General features: G+C 36.9%; 1 protein-coding gene across 1 annotated transcript; it reads right to left on the bottom strand.

The window, feature by feature from the left end:
* Window positions 1-17,262: 17,262 nt before the first annotated feature.
* Window positions 17,263-18,207, bottom strand: LOC142446865 (olfactory receptor 52K2-like). The gene has a single exon (XM_075548601.1). It carries the CDS (start codon window positions 18,205-18,207, stop codon window positions 17,263-17,265), a length of 945 nt encoding a protein of 314 aa, XP_075404716.1.
* Window positions 18,208-18,507: the final 300 nt, after the last annotated feature.

The raw sequence follows: 18,507 nt of genomic DNA, 5'->3' as shown, positions 1-18,507 counted from the left end.
TAGTGGAAAGAAGGCAAACATAAACCACACACAAAACAAACGGATAAGATAGGTAGATATGAAAATATTCAAAACAAAATGTACAAGATGACATCATAGAGTCCACAGATGGATATGATAACACTGAATATCAATGGCTTAAACTCAGGCATTAAAAGGCAGAGGCTAACAGACTGGCTGAGGAAACATAACCCATTGATCTGCTGCCTCTAAGAGATTCAGCTGAAGCTTAGAGAGAAAAATAGGTTGAGAATTAAAGGCTGGAGAAAAATATACAGGCCAAATTGTAATTCAAAAAAAGCAGAGGTAGCGATCTTAATATCTGACCAAATTGATCTCAAGATACAGGCCATAACATGAGACAGGGAGGGGCACTATATAATGCTCAAGGGAACAATAGACCAAGAAGCAGTGAGTAAAATAAACATATACACCTAACGAGAGACCTGCAAAATTTGAGAAAAAGAGATTACAGGCTCAACAGTTATAGTTGGTGACTTTTATACACCACTCTTTGAAAAAGACAGATCATTGGGAAAGAAACTCAACAAGGAGGCTACAGCTCTATATAGCACCATTTAACGACTTGATACATATTTTCAGAGATTTCCACCCAAATGAAAAAAAATTCACATTCTTTTGTAGCCCACATGGCACATATCAGAAAATAGACCATATGCTGGGACACAAGTCGAATGTGAGTAAATTCAAGCACACAGAGGTATGCAGACATCTCTCTCTGATCATTCCTCCATAAAGCGAGAAGTTACCAGGAAGACAGTGAAGAAAACAAGGGAAAACAACTGGAAGATGAAAATTTCCTATTGAAAAAGGAGTGGGCATTGACCCAGATCAGAAATGAAATCAGGAAGTTTCTAGAAACCAATGAGAATGAAAATACGATGTAACAATACCTTAGGGATACAGTAAAGGCATTTATCAGAGGAACGCTGATTGCAATAAATGCACACATTATAAAAGAAGAGAGACGTGTGGATGATAATACTGACACAAATCTTACACCAATTAGAGCAAAGTCAATAGAACAACCACACTAATAGCAAGAGGAGTGATACAATAAAAATCAGAGTCATGATACAGGCGAGGGAAAACAAGAAGACAACGGAAAAAAATTAATGCCGCTAAAAGCTGGTTCTTTAAAAGAATTAAAAGAATTGCTAGACCTCTGGAAAACCTAACCAAAGAAAGGAAGGAACAAATGACATTTGCAAGGACGAGGGATAAAACAGGGGGTATTCCAATAGACCCCAATGAAATCAAAAGGTTAATTACACAGTACTATGAAGGTCTATATTCTAATGAATTCAACAATTTGGAAGACATAGAGAAACATTTGGAAACACAATCCCTCTCTAGACTATCCCAGATGGATGACAACAACCTCAACAGACCCATAGCAATGGAAGAAATAGATCAGGTAATCAAGGGATTACCAAAAAAATCCCCCAGGGCCAAATGGCTTCACAGGAGAATTCTACCCAGCATTCAGGGAAGAACTGACACCAATCCTATCCAAACTCTTCCAGAATATAGAAACATACAGAAAACTCCCAAACTCTTTCTATGAAGCTGGTATAACTTTAGTACTCAAAGGGGGCTAAGATTCCACAAGAATAGAGAACTATAGACCAATATCCCTAATAAACATCAACACAACAATCCTTAACAAAATGCTGCTCAATAGAATACAAAAGCATATTAAAAAACTAACTCACCATGACCAAGTGGGATTCATACCAGGGATGCAGGGATGGTTCAACATATGAGAGACCATCAGCATTATTGGCCACATTGGCAGGGAAAATGATAAGAACCACATGATAATTTCAATAGACTCTGAAAAAGAATTCGACAACATCCAACACGCATTCCTGTTTAAGACACTTACGAAGATAGAAATAGAAGGACAATTCCTCAATATTATACAAGCCATATATGAAAAACCAACAGTTAATGTGGTAGTTAATGGAGAAAAAGACAAAACAATTCCACTGAAAAAGGGGACCAGAGAAGAATGCCCCATGTCCCCACTCCTATTTAACATCATACTGGAGGTCCTAGCTAATAACATAAGACAAAGGAAAGATATTAAAGGTATTCAGCTGGGGAAGGAAGACATGAAATTATCATTATTTGTAGACATTATGATTCTATATTTTGAAGATCTCTTAAACTCCACAACCGGGGTATTGGAAGATATAGAGGAATATGGCAGAGTGGCAGGATACAAACTCAACAAACAGAAGTTTATTGGACTGACAAAAAACACAGAAAAAAGGATTAAAAAGGTAGTGTCCTTATCAATAGCCAAGCAGAAATTGAAATACCTAGGGATACACTTGACTAAAAAAACAAAAGATTTATATGAGGAAAATTATAAAACAGTACTACAAGAAATCAAGAGTGACCTCACCAAATGGAAGAATATCCCATGCTTGTGAATTGGCAAACTGAATATAGTGAAGATGTCAGTTCTGCCCAAGGCACTATATAAGTTCAATGCTATCACGATACGAATGCCAACATCCTTTTTAAAAAAATTGGGAAAACAGATTACCCACTTCATATAAAGGGGGAAGAAGCCCAGAATTATCAGAGAACCCTCAAGAAGAAGGACAAAGTGGGAAAGCTTGCTCTACCTGATTTTAGTGCATATTATACGGCCACAGTAGTAAAAACAGTGTGGTACTGGCTTAATGACAGATATTGAGAACAAAGGAAAAGAGCTGAAGACCCAGAAATAAAACCATCAACATACAGGCAATTGATCTTTAATAAGGGACCAAACATATTAAATGGGAAGCAGATGCTCTGTCAACAAATGGTGCTGGAAAAAAATGGCTATCTACCTGCAGAAATATGAAGCAAGACTCTTACCTCACTCCCTGAATAACAATAAACTCCAGGTGGATCACAGACCTTGAGATAAAACCCCAAACAATTAGGGCCATTCATGAGGGAACTGGGACAAACGTGAGAACTTTGGCACAGGAAATATATTAGGTATCAAAAATAGGGAAGGATATAAATACAGAGAAGTCACTAATAGACAAATGGGATAGACTGGATATAAGACACCTGTGTACATTGAAAGAATTCACCAAGAGAGTAATAAGAGAGTCCACAGACTGGGAAAACATCTTTAGCAATAACACATCTGACAAAGACCTTATTCCAAAATCTACAATACTTTGCAAGCTTACAATAAGATAAAACCTAAGTGCCCACTGAGGAGATGGGCAAAGGACCTGAACTGAAGTTTCACAGAGTCTAAAATCTGAATGGCAATAAAATATGAGAAAATGTTCCCAATCATTAGCCATAAGAGAATTGCAAATCAAAACAACGAGATACCACCTAACACTCTTAAAGATAGCCCAATTCAAAAAAATCAGAAAATACCAAGTGTTGGAGGGGCTGTGGGTGGTAAGATAGAAACACTCCTCCACTGCTGTTGGACCTGTAGGTATGTACAGTCAGTATGGAAATCGATTTGGCGATTTCTGAAACAGATGGAAATAAAGTTACCATATGACCCAGCAACCTCCCTACTGGGCATATACCCAGAAGAGGCAAGAAACAAACCACGGTCAGACATCTGTGTTCCAATGTTCATTGAGGCACAGTTCACAATAGCAAGGAGTTGGAAACAACCCAAATTTCCATCAAAAGTCGAATGGATTAAAAAACTGTTGTACATACATACAATGGAGTACTATGCATCACTAAAAACCAGTGATGAACGCATGAAGCATATCGCCACATGGGAAGAACTGGAGGAAATTATGCTAAGTGAAGGAAGCTAAGCACAAAAGGACAAGTATAACATGAGTCCTCTGAGGTAATATATATATATAAAGAGAACAGAATGGTAAGCGCAAAAGGGGCACAGGGTAAAAGCTATTGTATACAAACACACAAGGGGTGAGGTCCAGGAAGTATGGCAGGTGCCAGACCAAATCCAGGGATACTTATGATAGTCAACTAAAGAGGGGGTGGAGGGAGGAAAGGGGAAAGAAAACAAGATGTGTGATGGGGGAATAGGGAACTCATCCACCCAAGGGGAGGGTATTGTTTGTGTCTCCAAAGGGAAAGAGGGACCAGATACAAAGCCAGTGTCAGATGAATGCAGTGTGCTGGCAAGGAGTGGGGAGCCAGTGGAGGAGTCTGATGGCTCGGCACTCATACCAGCTATGTGGACAACCACCTGTTACCGCAGAAAAATTTACTTGAGAGGACAGCACTGAAGCTGCAGATAGGGGAGAAGGACATGTCTAATCAGAGCACATGGGAGCAAATGAATGGGGAGGAATTGAGAGTGGAGCACATCCTGGCTCATCAGACCTGGAGGATGATATTCCCTCTCTGAACAGCCAGTGGACAGAGTGGACAATATGGCTGATTCTACTATGAGACACCCCATCCCTTGATGGCCCAGGGTCCTAAGGGGGACAACAGTGGAGACTCAGTGTCAGGACTGGACCGGACTGACCCTGTGACACTGAGTCAAACCACTAAATGTGTGCGGCATAGTAACCATGGGAACAAAGCAGGGAACCCCAGAGGGAGTACAAAGGACAAACTCTGGGGTCAAAGCATGGTACCTGACTGAAGGACATGCCTAGAGATAAAAAAAATCAGACCTTTATCTATTTACAGGTTTTTCTAATTTTTTTCTTTTAATTAATTTATTCTTCTATGGGTAATTGGTTTCCTTTTTTGTTGTCATCGCTGTGTTCTCACCCATCTCCTATATTCCTCTGGCTTGATCTTTGGTACATATTATTATCTCTACTGATCTGTCCAGATAAGATAGAATGGATGAAGAGTATAAAGAAGAAAACAACGGGATCAATGGTTCCAGGGGGGCATGGGAGAAGAGGAGGAGTGGGTAGGGAGGTGATGTTGACAAACCCAGGGACAGGGAAGCAACGAGTGATCCAAAGTCAGTGGCAAGGAGACTCTGAGGAGCCTGGTAGTGATTCAGCAAGGGCAAGGTAATTGAGAGAAATTACTGAAACCCAAATGAAGGCTGGGCATGGTAGTGGGACAAGAGGAAAATAAATGGAAATAGAGGAAAGAATTAGGTGACAAAGGGTATTTATAGAGGTCTAAGGACTGGAGTGTACATATGTAAATATATTTATATGAGTGTGGGGAAACAGAAATATGTGCATATATTTATCGGTTTAGTATTAAGGCAGCAGATGGATATTGGGCCTCCACTCAAGTACTTACTCAATGCAAGAACACGTTGTTCCATTAAATTTGCATTCCAGGATGCACGCCTTTGCTTGCTTAAGAAAAATGTGTGCATAAGCAAATGTTGTGAAAAAAGCTGATGGTGCCAGCTGTCCAAATATATAATGTCTGAGGTCTTAAAGGATTGAAGATAAATAAGCAGCCATCTAGCTGAGAATAAAAGCCCACAGGGGAGAAGAACACCAGCCTGTCTGACCACGAGGTATAGAAGGACCAGTTATCAGACATCAAACAACTAAAAATCATATCATTGGCTGCCCACCTTCCTTATATGATCACTGAACACAAATGTCTGCAGAAGCAAAAGTGGTGAAGAAAACTAATAGTGCCAGCCTAACAAAAGATATAGTGTCTAGGGTCTTAAAGGCTTGAAGATAAACAAGCGGCCATCTAGCTGAGAAGCATCAAAGCCTACATTGAAGAAGCACACCAGTATGACTGACCACGAGGTATAGAAGGGACCAGTTATAGACATCAAATATCTAAAAATTATATCAATGGGTACCCACCACCCTGATAAAATCAATGATGACAAACGTATGTGTAAGCAAATGTGATTAAGAAAGCTGATGGTGCCCAGCTATCAAAAGATATAGCATCTGAGGTTTTAAAGGCTCAAGGAAAAACCAGTGGCCATTTAGTTCAGAAGCAACAACGCCCACATGGGAGAAACACACCAGCCTGTTTGACTCTGTGCTATTGAAAGGACCACGTATCAATCGTCAAAAACAAAAAAAAAATACATATCATTTTAAATGTGTGAGTGCAAAGTGGAGACTCAAAGCCCATCGGTAATGGTTGAGTGCAGAGTGGAGACTCAAAGCCCATCGGCAGCTCACCGGACAGCCCCTTACTGAAGGGTTGTGCGGAGGAGATGAGCCAGTCAGAGTGTAGGGCAGCAATGAGGAAACATATAACTTTCCTCTAGTACTTAAATACTTCCTCCCTCCCACTATCATGATCCCAATTCTACCTTACAAATCTGGCTAGACAAGAGGATGTACATTGGTACAGATAGCAACTGAAAACACAGGGAATCAAGGACAGATGACTCCTCAAGGACCAGTGGTGAGAGTGGTGATTCCTGGAGGGTGGAGGGAACATGGGATAGAAATGGGGAACTGATTATAAGAATCTAGAGATATCCTCCTCCCTGGGGGACAGACAGCAGAGAAGAGGGCAGGGGGAGACGTTGGACAGTGTAACATATGGCAAAATAACAATTTATGGATTATGAAGGGTTCATGAGGTACAGGGGAGTGGGGAGAGAGGGGAGAAATAAGCAGCTGATATTAAGGGCTCAATTGGAAGGCAAATTCTTTTAGAATAATGATGATGGAAACAAATGTACATATGCCCTTGATACAATGGATGATGTATATATGGATAGTGATAGGAATTGTATGAGCCCCCAATAAAAAGATTTTAAAAAGCTATATGGAGAATTAAAATTCTTCCCAGACAAGATAAAGCTCAAAGAATACATTAAAAGAAACCCAGCCTACAAAAGATCTTTTCTGACCCAGTATGGGCAAAGGAACAACACTCACCAAGCATAAATAAGACTGCCATGTAGAACAATCTCACTCAGAAGGCAACAAAGAGAAAACAGACCCCAAGTTGGATTGGCTTAAGAATGGAAAGAAGCAAGAATGACACACACACACACACACACACACACACACACACAACATACTAATAAAAATGGAAGGTAGGAAAATACCCAATACAAAAGTTATAGAATGACATCACAGAGTCCGCAGATGGAAATAATGACCCTGAATATCAATGGTCGTAACTCAAGCATTAAAATACTGAGGCTAGCAGACTGCCTCAGAAAACACAGTCCGACAATGTGCTGCCTACAGGAGACACATCTCAATGCTACGGCCCAAAATAGGCTGCGAATCAAAGCCTGGAAAAAGGCATACCAAGCAAACAGCAAATCAAAGAAAGCAGGGGTTTCAATACTAATTTAGGATTAAATTTACTTCAAAGTGCTAATCCTAAATAGAGATAAGGAGGGACTCTATATAATGCTCAAGGGAATGATAAACAAGTAACAACTAAGCATTGTAATCATATATTCCCCGAATGAGAGACCCACTGAATATGCCAACCAAGCACTCCAAAAGATGAAAAAAGAAATCACAGCCTTATCACTTATAGTGGGTGACTTCAATACACCACTCCCCGAGAAAGACAGAGTACAGAGAAAGAAACTCAACAAGGAGGCTAGAGATCTAAACACTACAAATAGACAAATTGGCCTGATAAATATTTATAGAGCTTTTCATCCAAATACAAAGAAGTGACATTCTTCTCAGATTCACATGGCACATATTCGAAGATAGACCACATGCTGTGGCATAAGGTGAAGGTACATAAATTTACACACATTGATATCATACAGACCTCTCTCTGTGACCACTGTGCCATAAGGCTGGAAATCAACAAAAGGAAGATGAAGAATAAAAGAGCAAACAATTGGAGGATGAATAACTCTCTTGCAAAAGGGTTGCATACTGGCACAGGTCAGAGATGAAATTAGGAAATTTCTAGAAACCAATGATAATGAGAACACTATGTACCAAAAAATGGGACACAACAAAGGCAGTTATTAGAGGAAGTTTCACAGCAATACATGCACACCTGAAAAAGTAAAACAGACTCATGTTTGATATGCTGGCACAAAATTTACAACAATTAGAGTAGAGTCAGGAAGACAATCTTACTAATAGTAAAAGAAAAGAAATAATAATAATCAGGGTTGAGATTCAGGAGAGGGAAAATAAGTAAACTATGGAAAAATTAATGCTGCTAAAAGTTGATTCTTTGAAAGGATGAAGAGAATCGACAGACTGCTGGCAAACCTAACCAAAGAAAGGAGGGAACACATTTCAACAGCAAGGGATGAAGAAGGGACATTACAACAGACCCTAATGAAACCAAATGATTATTATACAGTAATATGAAGGCTTGTACTCCAAAGAAATCAACAACTTGGAAGACATGGGCAAATTCTTGTAAAAACAATCCCTCCCTAGACTATCCTCAATGAGCTTCAAGAATCTCAACAGACCCATAGCAATAGAAGAAATAGACAAGCTTATCAAGGGATTCCTAACAAAAATATCCCCTGGACCAGATGCATCACTGGAGAATTCTACCAAGCATTTAGGGAAGAACTAACACCAATCTTACACAAACTCTTCCAGAATATAGAAAGGAACAGCAAACTCCCGAAGTCCTTCTATGAAGCTAGTATAACTCTGATACCTAAACTGGGAAAGGATCCCCCCAAAAATGGAGAACTACAGACCAATATCCCTAATGAACATCGATGCAAAAATCCTTAACAAAATACTGGCCAACAGAATACCAAAGTATATAAAACAAATAAAAAACATGACCAAGTGGGATTCATACCAGTGACTTAGGGATGGTTCAACATGCGAAAGACCATTAACCTGCTTGTAGGTAATCCCTACTGTTGCTCAGAGTAAATATTAACTGTCAGAAGCGGTAACCCCAGCCACACTCGTGATTACACTGCAGAGAAGTCTCTTAACTGTTCCCTGATCCAGCAGTGTCCTCTGCTATGATCACAGAGTCATCAGACTTCCTCGATCCGCTCTGTTCCATTCTCTGTGTGCACTGTTGCAGCACGGGGCGGAACTGGGTGGAAAATTCAAATCTGCAATTCTAAAAGAAACATACACATACAAACAGTGAGTATTACATTGTATCAAAGAATATCACCTCAGATTTGACCCTAGATCAGTCTCTAGTGTCCTGCCTGCCTGCCTTTTTACTGTCATTTGGAAAAATTTATTTTGACTGGAATTTTATGTCCACGGCAACAAAAAAGTGTCACTTTAGCACAATAAGGGTTTTAGACCAGATAAATGATACTGACAGAGATTTAGAATTACTCACAGAATTGAGCGATACATTGATTACATTATTGAAACAAAATTTATTTTTATATTTTTATGTTTATTATATTATAGTTTATATTGTCTGTTAAAGTTTATCATATCTAGAATGTCTACTAAAGAGATTAAAATGAGTAATTTCTTAAGAATTACAGGCCTACAATATAAAACAACAAATTTTATGCAAAACAATGTACCAGTTTGGGTACAAAATTACTGACATAAAAAGACCACCAGGGAGTTAATATCATTTGCTACATTGACATGAAAAACTATAAGAACCACATGATAATATCAATAGATACAGAAAAACATTTGATAATATCAAACACCAATTCTTGTTTAAGACACTTGAGAAGATAGGAATGGAAGGAAAATTTCTCAAGACAATATAAGCTTTATATGAAACACCAACAGTCAATGTGGGATAATGGAGAAAAGACTAACACAATCCCACTAAAAAAGGGGACCAGACACGGATGCCACTTGTCCCTACTCTTATTTAATATAGTATTGGAGGTTTTAGATAACAGCATAAGGCAAAGAAAAGATGTCAAAGGTATATTTCTGGGGTAGGAAGAGGTCAAACTATTGTTATTTGCAGATGAAATGATTTTATATATGGAAAATCCCAAAAGCTCCACAAGGGGAGTACTGGAGGCAATGGAGGAGTTTGGCAGAGTGGCAGGATACAAGATCAATGAACAGAAGCCCATCAGACAGCTGTACACATCAGATAAAACCACAGAAGAAGACATCATAAAGGTACCCTTCACAATAGTCAAACACAAATTGAAATATCTAGGGATATACCTGACTAAAAGAACAGAAGATCTATATGAGGAAAAGTACAGAACACTATTACAAAAAACCAAGAGTGACCTAAAAAAAAAAAAAAAGGAATAATGTCCCCTGCTCGTGGATTGGAAGACTCAAAATAGTAAGGATGTCAGTTCTGCCTAAGGTATTATACAAATATGTGGCAATCCCGATACAATTACCCTCATCTTTCTTCAAATAAATGGAAAAACTGATTACCAACTTCATCTGGAGAGGGAAGAAGCCCAGAATTAGCAGAGAACTCCTCAAGAAGAAGGGCACAGTGGAGGGCTTGCTTTACCTGACTTTAGCACATGCTATACTGCCACAGTTGTCAGATAGTAATATCTCTGATAAAATATTCTCTGCTTTCTATTTGCTAGACCGAGACTATATATTCACCAAACAAGTAAATATAAAGTCAATGTTCACGTGAAATACCTACATAAAGTTAATTTACTTCAATATAAAGCAACACATTGTGTTGTAGAACCACACTCTTTTGCTTGGATATGCTACATAATTAAAAATCATATAGAATTATAACATAACAATTTTGAGGATGATATTAGACAGAGCAGTGTTTCATTCTATGGTGTATAGAAGAACTATGAGTCAGAACAACCTTGACAACAACAATATAAAATCAATTATCCATATTGGAAAAGAATTTAAGAAACTTATCCCAGATATTTTGGTTTTGACACTAAATATGATAGGACTCAACATGGGAGGAAGAAGAAGATCAATGTTTGCTATAAATATATAAATGTTTTGAGCAATGTTATTTCCAAATCTGTGGGTGACAAAGGGTAAAAAGGCAGGAGTGTAAAACACTAAGATGACCCAAACATGCACACCACAGGTGCTCAAGATCTTCCACCTAGCTTTCTTCAACGGGAGCTGAAACAAAGCATAAAGAATGAACATATAAGAGCAAATTATCAATATGAAATCCAGTCCACCAGTAAGGAAGGCCAGAATTAAACCATAGATTCTGCGGATCCTATTATTGTCACAAGCCAGTTTGATCAGGACCATACATTCACAGTAGGTGTGGGCGATAAGATTAGATTTGCAGTAGGTAAGCCTTAGAAGTAAAAAAGGACGAGGAGTCAGCAGGATAACTCCACATAAGACAATGTATTAAATAAATACATTAGAATTCTGAATGTTCTCTCTGATTCCTTCTTAAAATCATATTGTCCTTATTTTGTTTTCTTCTAGGTTAGCTGGTTTATTAGTGCCTTGGTGACTTAAATTAGGTAAAGTACTCTGTTGCATACCGAATGATGGATGATTCTGGTTCACCCTGAGCTATTGAGAAAGAACGACTTGCAAATATATTCTAAAAAATCAGCACCTGCAAATTCTGTATAGCACAGCTCTATTCTAAGAGTATAAGGTTACTATGAATTCAATTTGACTCAACAGCAATGGTTTTCTACATTTAATAAATAAATATGTTCATGATGAGTAAACATGCTTTTCATATAAATCTATATGTCACCTTAATTTAATAGAAATCAATTTATAATAATATCAAAATTATGTAAAAACAAACTTGAAATCTGGGTGTCACTTCAACAGGGCTTAATTTTGTGTTTTATTCTATGACATTTGTACTATCAATTTTTTCAGCATAGACTATTTAGATATCTTTCAGACCCATCTGCATAGTGGTGACCAGATTTGTGCTTTTTCAGAATTTAATAAATTTCCTTCATTAGAATTCTTTCCATTATATATCACAAAGCCTTTTGTTTTGTATCTGGTATGCGCTAGGAGGGCCTAAAATTATTATCATGTTTAAACACTTATCTTCTTATGATAACCAATAGCTTTTATTTTGAAATCCTCCACTTCTGTGTTTATTTTAGCCACACAATATATTTGGGGAGATTGTGTAGACCTAGCCTCAATTCAGCTGATAAAGTTTTAAAATTTGACACTGAAAGAGAGTTTCTCAACTCTACTTGGAGGCTATGCTGAGACATAACATTGTTTAATATTCTTCAACTAGTGTTCAATATTTTTAATTCACTGCCTGCATCCCACTCCAGTAGTCATGTCGTTGTCTCACATATCCTTGCAACCTTGTCATCTGGCTGATCTCTTTGCTTGGATTACATGTATATCTCTCAGTGGCTATAAGACACTCCCCACCCCCAACCCAGTTTGTGTTTCCTTTTCTAATACCAAAATATCTGTTAGGAGATTATGAGTAAATAATGATTTCTGAGAATGACTGTCAGTGATCATGGAGGAGGATTTTCTCTTTGTTCCTCATGAGAATTCCCACAGCATTGGGCAGAGTTTTGTAGTCACTGGAGCACTACTCTCAGGGACCAACCATTAATGAATCGATGTGTATTTTGATCATAATGATAACTGTGTCTGGAATTTGCAGGTGGTAAAACACTCACAGAAATCTCATAAGGAAAACATTGAGATGCCCAACTTGAAGTCACTTAAACTTTACACAGCCCTATGATTTTGGAAGAGTCATGAGCCAATAGGACTTGCAGTGATAATAGATATGTGTCATCCATACAGTGATGACATCAAACTTACATGCTGATTTAAGTTTTATATTTCCCCCAGGTATGACATGAGTTTATCTAATAATAAATTACTTAATATTAAACCAGATTAAAATATCTTTCAAAATCTATGATTAATAAAATTTATAGCAATATAATAATGTTCTTAATAACTGTGTCAAATTAAAATTCATGCTATATTTTCTATTACTATCATTTTTCTATGAATATTTCCATTACATTGTAAGCCTGAAATCTTCAGATCTGAATAAACATAAAAAATAAAATGTAGAGGTGAAAAATATTACTAAAGACCCTTGGTATTTTTAATAGATAGCCTTGGGGTGAACTATTGAATCAGCAGTGGTAATCATTGATGATCAAAGAAGTGGATGACCCTAAACAGAGAGCTAAACAATCACAGAAAGTTCAATAAAACCCTTTCTCTCTCTTTTCATAATTTTTTTCTAAGCATTCTCTATCACATCCTGGACTATTAACATAGCTATAATATATTATATATATATATAAAATATATCCCATTTGCAAACCACCTAATTATTACACTTTCTATCACAGAGTGGACTATTAAGCTAGCTATTATATATATAATTGTCCCATTAACAAACTACCTAATTATTAAACTTTACTAATTACTTGTATGTTTGGGTGGATGTGCAAGAATAATGACACGAATCAAATAACTATTTGCGAATTTTAATAGTTACTTATCTTTTACCCTTCTGCATTGCAAAGGATACACATTATTGTAACAAACAATAAAGATATTCAGAGTGGATTTGTGTTCATGTTATTAAAGAATTGAAATAGAATAAAAATGATATATTAAATAGCTAATTACTTAGAAGGAAAGGTGGACATTTGTGATCATTGGAAAGTAAGGAAAGTGTGAATGAGGTCCCAAAGAAGGGCCTTTGTAGGTTTCTTAGGCTCACATATGCTTTTCAAGTTTTATTCCTCATTTGGAAGATATTTTCACATAATACAAGGTTCAACATCATGATAAAATAGAATACATTTTTAGAAAATGATAAAGAGATAAAGAAAGAAGACTAAAATCTGCTCTAAATGTCTTTTAGCATAATTTTTTGGCAATTTTTGAGTGTATTCATTTATACAGGTCTATTGTGGATTTTGTTTTTATTTTGTTTTTCTACTTGTGAGCACTTAGTAAATTGTTTGCAAATTTTTATGACTTTCTATAGTGAGTATCCAAGAATAAGAGATCAGAACAGGCAGTCAAAAGTTTCTAAATTTTGACTTAAAAGATGATACAGAGACATCTACTTTTGTCAGGCTTTAATAATACCTGAAACAACTAAAGTGTTATAAAAATATATGAAACATAGGCTCTCAAAGTATTGGACATGGCTAGAAAAGAAAAACAAGTAGTCATATCCACCAAATGCCTAAGTTTACTACCTAGAGAAGTTTTGCTTGCCTAGGGTATAAGATCCACATTCTGAATCCACCAATTTCTCTGAGGGAGAAAGATGAAGTTTTCTGGTTCCATAGGATCTGCAATTTCAGAAACATAAAAGGGCAGTTCTATTCTGTCATAAAAAGGTCACTATTAATTAGAGTCACCAGGAAGACAGAGAGTTTTTGTGGACACCAGGAAGAGATTTCCTGAGTTAAGTGCCTACGGTAACAGTAGATCAGAGGGTCAGTGAGATAGATCTGCACAGAATGGGAACTCCAGTGAAATTCTAAGTTCCCCTTTGAGTATTTTCTTCATTCTGATTAATTCATGTATAAGAAAGATCACTGAAAAAATCCTAAGGAAACAATATTTGAAGTGCCTAGTTCATCTCTGAATTATTTATACTTGAAGCACTCATAACTTACAATGTTGTACAATATCAAGAAGAGGCTCCGGGTGACACAATGATTACATGTAGTGTTACTAACTGAAAGGCTGATGCTTCAAGCCTACTCAGGTGGTGTGGCAGAAAGGTCTGATCTACTTCCAAAGGCTCAGAAACTTAAAAACCCATTGAAACAACACATGGGTTACTGGGAATTAGAATTCACTTGGCAGTGATTGCTTAAATTTTAAAGTGCTAAGAAAGAACCCTGATGTGGTAGTGGTTTCATGTTGGGCTGTTAACCACAACATCTGCAGTTCGAAATCACCAACTGCTCCTGGTAGTGGGGTGGAGGGTACGGGTGGATAAAGCTAAGGATTTCTACTTCAGTCAAGGGGTTCTTCAACCCTAATCTATAAGGTCTCTATGTTTTGGATGACTTGATGGCAGTGAGTTAAGTTTTATTGTTAAGAAAGGTCTTATCCATAACCCAAACCAAAACCACTTCTAATGAGTGCATTGTGCCTCAGAGCAGCTCTCCATAGGGTTTCTGAGGCTGTACGTCTATGCAGGAACAGATAGTACAACTCTTCCCACCATTGAGCAGCTGGTGAGTTTGAACAGCTGACTTTGATATTGACAGGCCAACACTTACAGAGCATCAATACCAGGGTTCCCTTTGATCACAATAGCAAGACAAATTAAAACCTAAATAAATGTTACTTTTTTCCATATGAAAATTTCTAATGGTCTATGTAAAGCCATAACCAAATCTAAAGTCATAGCCGTTGATGGAAGAGTAAGGCTGTCCTGTGGCTCTTCCAAGGTCTTCTTACCCCAGAGCTGCATCTGAACCTTAAGAATCAAGTGTGTAATAACTATGCTGCCAGGGATTTACATAAAAAACCCTCAATATCAAGACTTGAAAAGGTCAGCCAATGTCCAGACAATATAACAAATTCGCATATAACAAGAGGTAAATAATTTTATAGGAATGCAAATAATATCCAGTACACAGAAAGAAAAAATTGCAATGAACCAGTAATGAAAAAAGCAGGAAAACACCAGTCACAGTGATGACAAAAATTAACAAATTGAAATTGAACTGAAAATGTCACCAATTAAATGGTTTTTAATTAGAATTATAGACAAGGACATGTGTATAATTGTTATAAATACATTTCATATATTAAAGTTATAATGTTAAAAAAGTAAAAATATCTATGATATGAAATGACTCAAAACAAATCTACTAAAATTAAAATTGCAATACTTAAGGTATAATATGTTGGAATATGTGTTGATTTCCATTAAATTGCAATATCACAGAGCATTAGATTGGTGAAGTTGAAGCTATCTTAATAGACATTCTCATAGAAGAAAGCTGACAATTTTGTTTTAAAAAATAAATTAAATAAATCAATGAACTGCAGGACAACTTCATTCAGTCAAATTTATAATGAGTTTTGATAAAAAAGAGATGGAATCATAAGTTTTTTATGTTTTAAGAAGCAACTTAAATTTGCATATTCAAGAAACAACACACCACAATGACACAAAACATAAAATAAATAACAAAAAAACCAAAGCTCCCAACCAATGGGGAATGAATCCAACTCACGGTGACCTCACTCTTTATAGAGCAGCTCTGGTCACGGGTGTTTTGGCTGGTCACCAGGCATTTTGCTCTCCACCGCAAAGGAGTGGAACCAAGTGAACTACCTTTAATCAATGAATAAAGTGTTAACCAGTGACCTTAACAACACAAAGGCCCAGAATAATCAAAGTTCTCAAAGACAATGATAATGATAACAACAGAAAAATATATATTAAGTACAGAAGATCAGAGAATGATAGCAGGTTTCTCAATCACCTAAGTGCTAAATAGAAGGGCTCCCAGTAATGCATGTAAAGTACTGAAATTAATATATACTGTTTTATATGTTCTCCATAGAAGCAAGTGAGAACATGAAAAGCTGTTAAAATCAACCTTCTTTTTTTTTCGGGATTCTTGAAAATAATTCTGACAATTTAAGAAGTTTTTAATCTGAAGAAAACATGCAAATTCTATGAGAAGACCAGGTTTTGGGGGAAACTTTGTTTCCCTAATCTTACTCCTCTCTCAAAAATGCATCTCCTCGCAACTATTACAACTCTAAAACTAGATTAGTGATTTTATATTTGTTGCAAAATTTTAAATTAGTTAACTATGTACATGTATTATTTTTCTTAAAGGATGTGTATAATTATATTTAATACTCAAACAGTAGGGTATAAGTATTACTCTGCAATGTAACACTTATACCCTATCAATTTGAGGACAATGCAGCATATGTGAAGAGTGAGTCTTCTGTGAAGACAACATATATAACTTACTCTTCCCCCTCGAGCTCATAAATGTAAGGGCTATTGTCTGCATAGACAACAAAAACTAACTACAAACATCCTCCCAATTACATTTAATTATCACTGAATAAATCCCCTAATTTAATGTAATTGAAGTACTGAATTATATGACATGAATTATATACCAATAATACCATTGGAAATAAATAAATATATATATACCATTTAGAACAAAATAAATAAATCCCCAAACCTATATTATATTCTTGCGATAGGTTGGTAAATCATAGTAATAAATCATCTTTCTTGTTACTTTCTGCCTTCGGTACATACTATTGATTACTGGAATCAACAGCTTAGCATGCATTCTTTACTGGCCTAAAGTGAATGTAAACCTGAATGAAAAGCATTCCACCTTAAAATAATCTTGTTCCGTTGCATTTTTTAATGGTTTAAGCACTCTTCCTTTGCTTATGACCTGGGGAATCACAAATTCTTGTAAATTCAAGCACCTCTAATTGTTAAGATTTTTAAAAATCCATCCCTGATCCTTTTTGTTTTAATGCCATAAATAATTGGATTCATCATGGGTGGAATGAGGAGATATATATTGGCTATAAAAATGTGAATATGTGGAGCAATGTGGTGACCAAATCTGTGAGTTAGAAACGAGAAAAAGGCTGGTGTATAAAATACCAAAATGACCCATACATGGGAGACACAGGTGCTTAAAGTCTTGAGGCGCGCTGCCTTGGATGGGAGATGGAAGACAGTGAAAAGTATAAGGACATAGGAACAAATGATCAAGATGAAGTCGAGTCCCCCTGTCAGGAAGGCCACCATGAGGCTATAGGCTCTTCGGATCTTGGTTTGATCACAAACCAGCTTTATCAAGGCCATGAACTCACAGTAAGTGTGGGCTATGGTGTTAGTTTTGCAGTAGGAGAGCCACCTCAGGAGAAAGGGATGCGGACTGAGCAGGATCGCTCCTCTGAAGACGATGGCTAGACCTAAGTTTACAATGACTGTAGGTGTCAGAACAGTAGAATGTCTCAGTGGCTGGCAGATGGCCACATACCGGTCAAAAGCCATAGTCAAGATAAATCCAGATTCCATGGTAGACAGAGAATGGATGAAGTACATTTGAGTGAGGCAAGCTTCAAAATAGATTTCTCTGTCATTGAACCAAAAGAGGCTGAGTATCTTGGGAAGTGTAGAAGAAGTGAGCATCAAATCAGCCGTGGACAGCATGCATAGAAAGAAGTACATAGGCTCATGCAGCTTAGGGTCTGACTTGACAATTAATAAAAGGGCAACGTTTCCCATTAGTGCCACCAGGTAGACAAGACAGAAAGGGATGGAGATCCACATGTGGGCAGCCTGCAGCCCTGGAATGCCAAGCAGTATGAAGGTGGTAGGTTGATAACTGGTCCTGTTAGAAGCTAACATAATGCAAACAATGTGTACTCTTTATTTGGGTCCAAATTTAAAAAATAAAAAAAGTATAAATATGTGAATCCAATTGTGTCTTTTCATTGTTATTGACGGTGGGAAAAGGTTAGCATTCCAATAACACACCACAAAACGCTTTCCTCTGTAGTATCTTCTTTCAATTCTTCCAGCACATGGGACTTTGTTTTTTTCATAGATAACACCAGAACTGTGAAGAAAGAAAACCGTAATAGTTAAGCAATTGTCATTTGTTTAAATAGATGTCTTTGACCTTTTTTCAAAAAGTGTTGTTCAGTG

The sequence above is a fragment of the Tenrec ecaudatus genome, chromosome 4 (assembly GCF_050624435.1).
Source record: "Tenrec ecaudatus isolate mTenEca1 chromosome 4, mTenEca1.hap1, whole genome shotgun sequence".
Lineage (NCBI taxonomy): Eukaryota > Metazoa > Chordata > Mammalia > Afrosoricida > Tenrecidae > Tenrec > Tenrec ecaudatus.
The sequence above is the reverse complement of the archived record's forward strand: the minus strand, read 5'-3'. Positions and strand labels throughout refer to the sequence as shown.

Bases quoted from the DNA above. Each gene is read 5' to 3' on its own strand.
- LOC142446865 (XM_075548601.1), bottom strand. From the start codon at position 18,207: ATGTTAGCTTCTAACAGGACCAGTTATCAACCTACCACCTTCATACTG.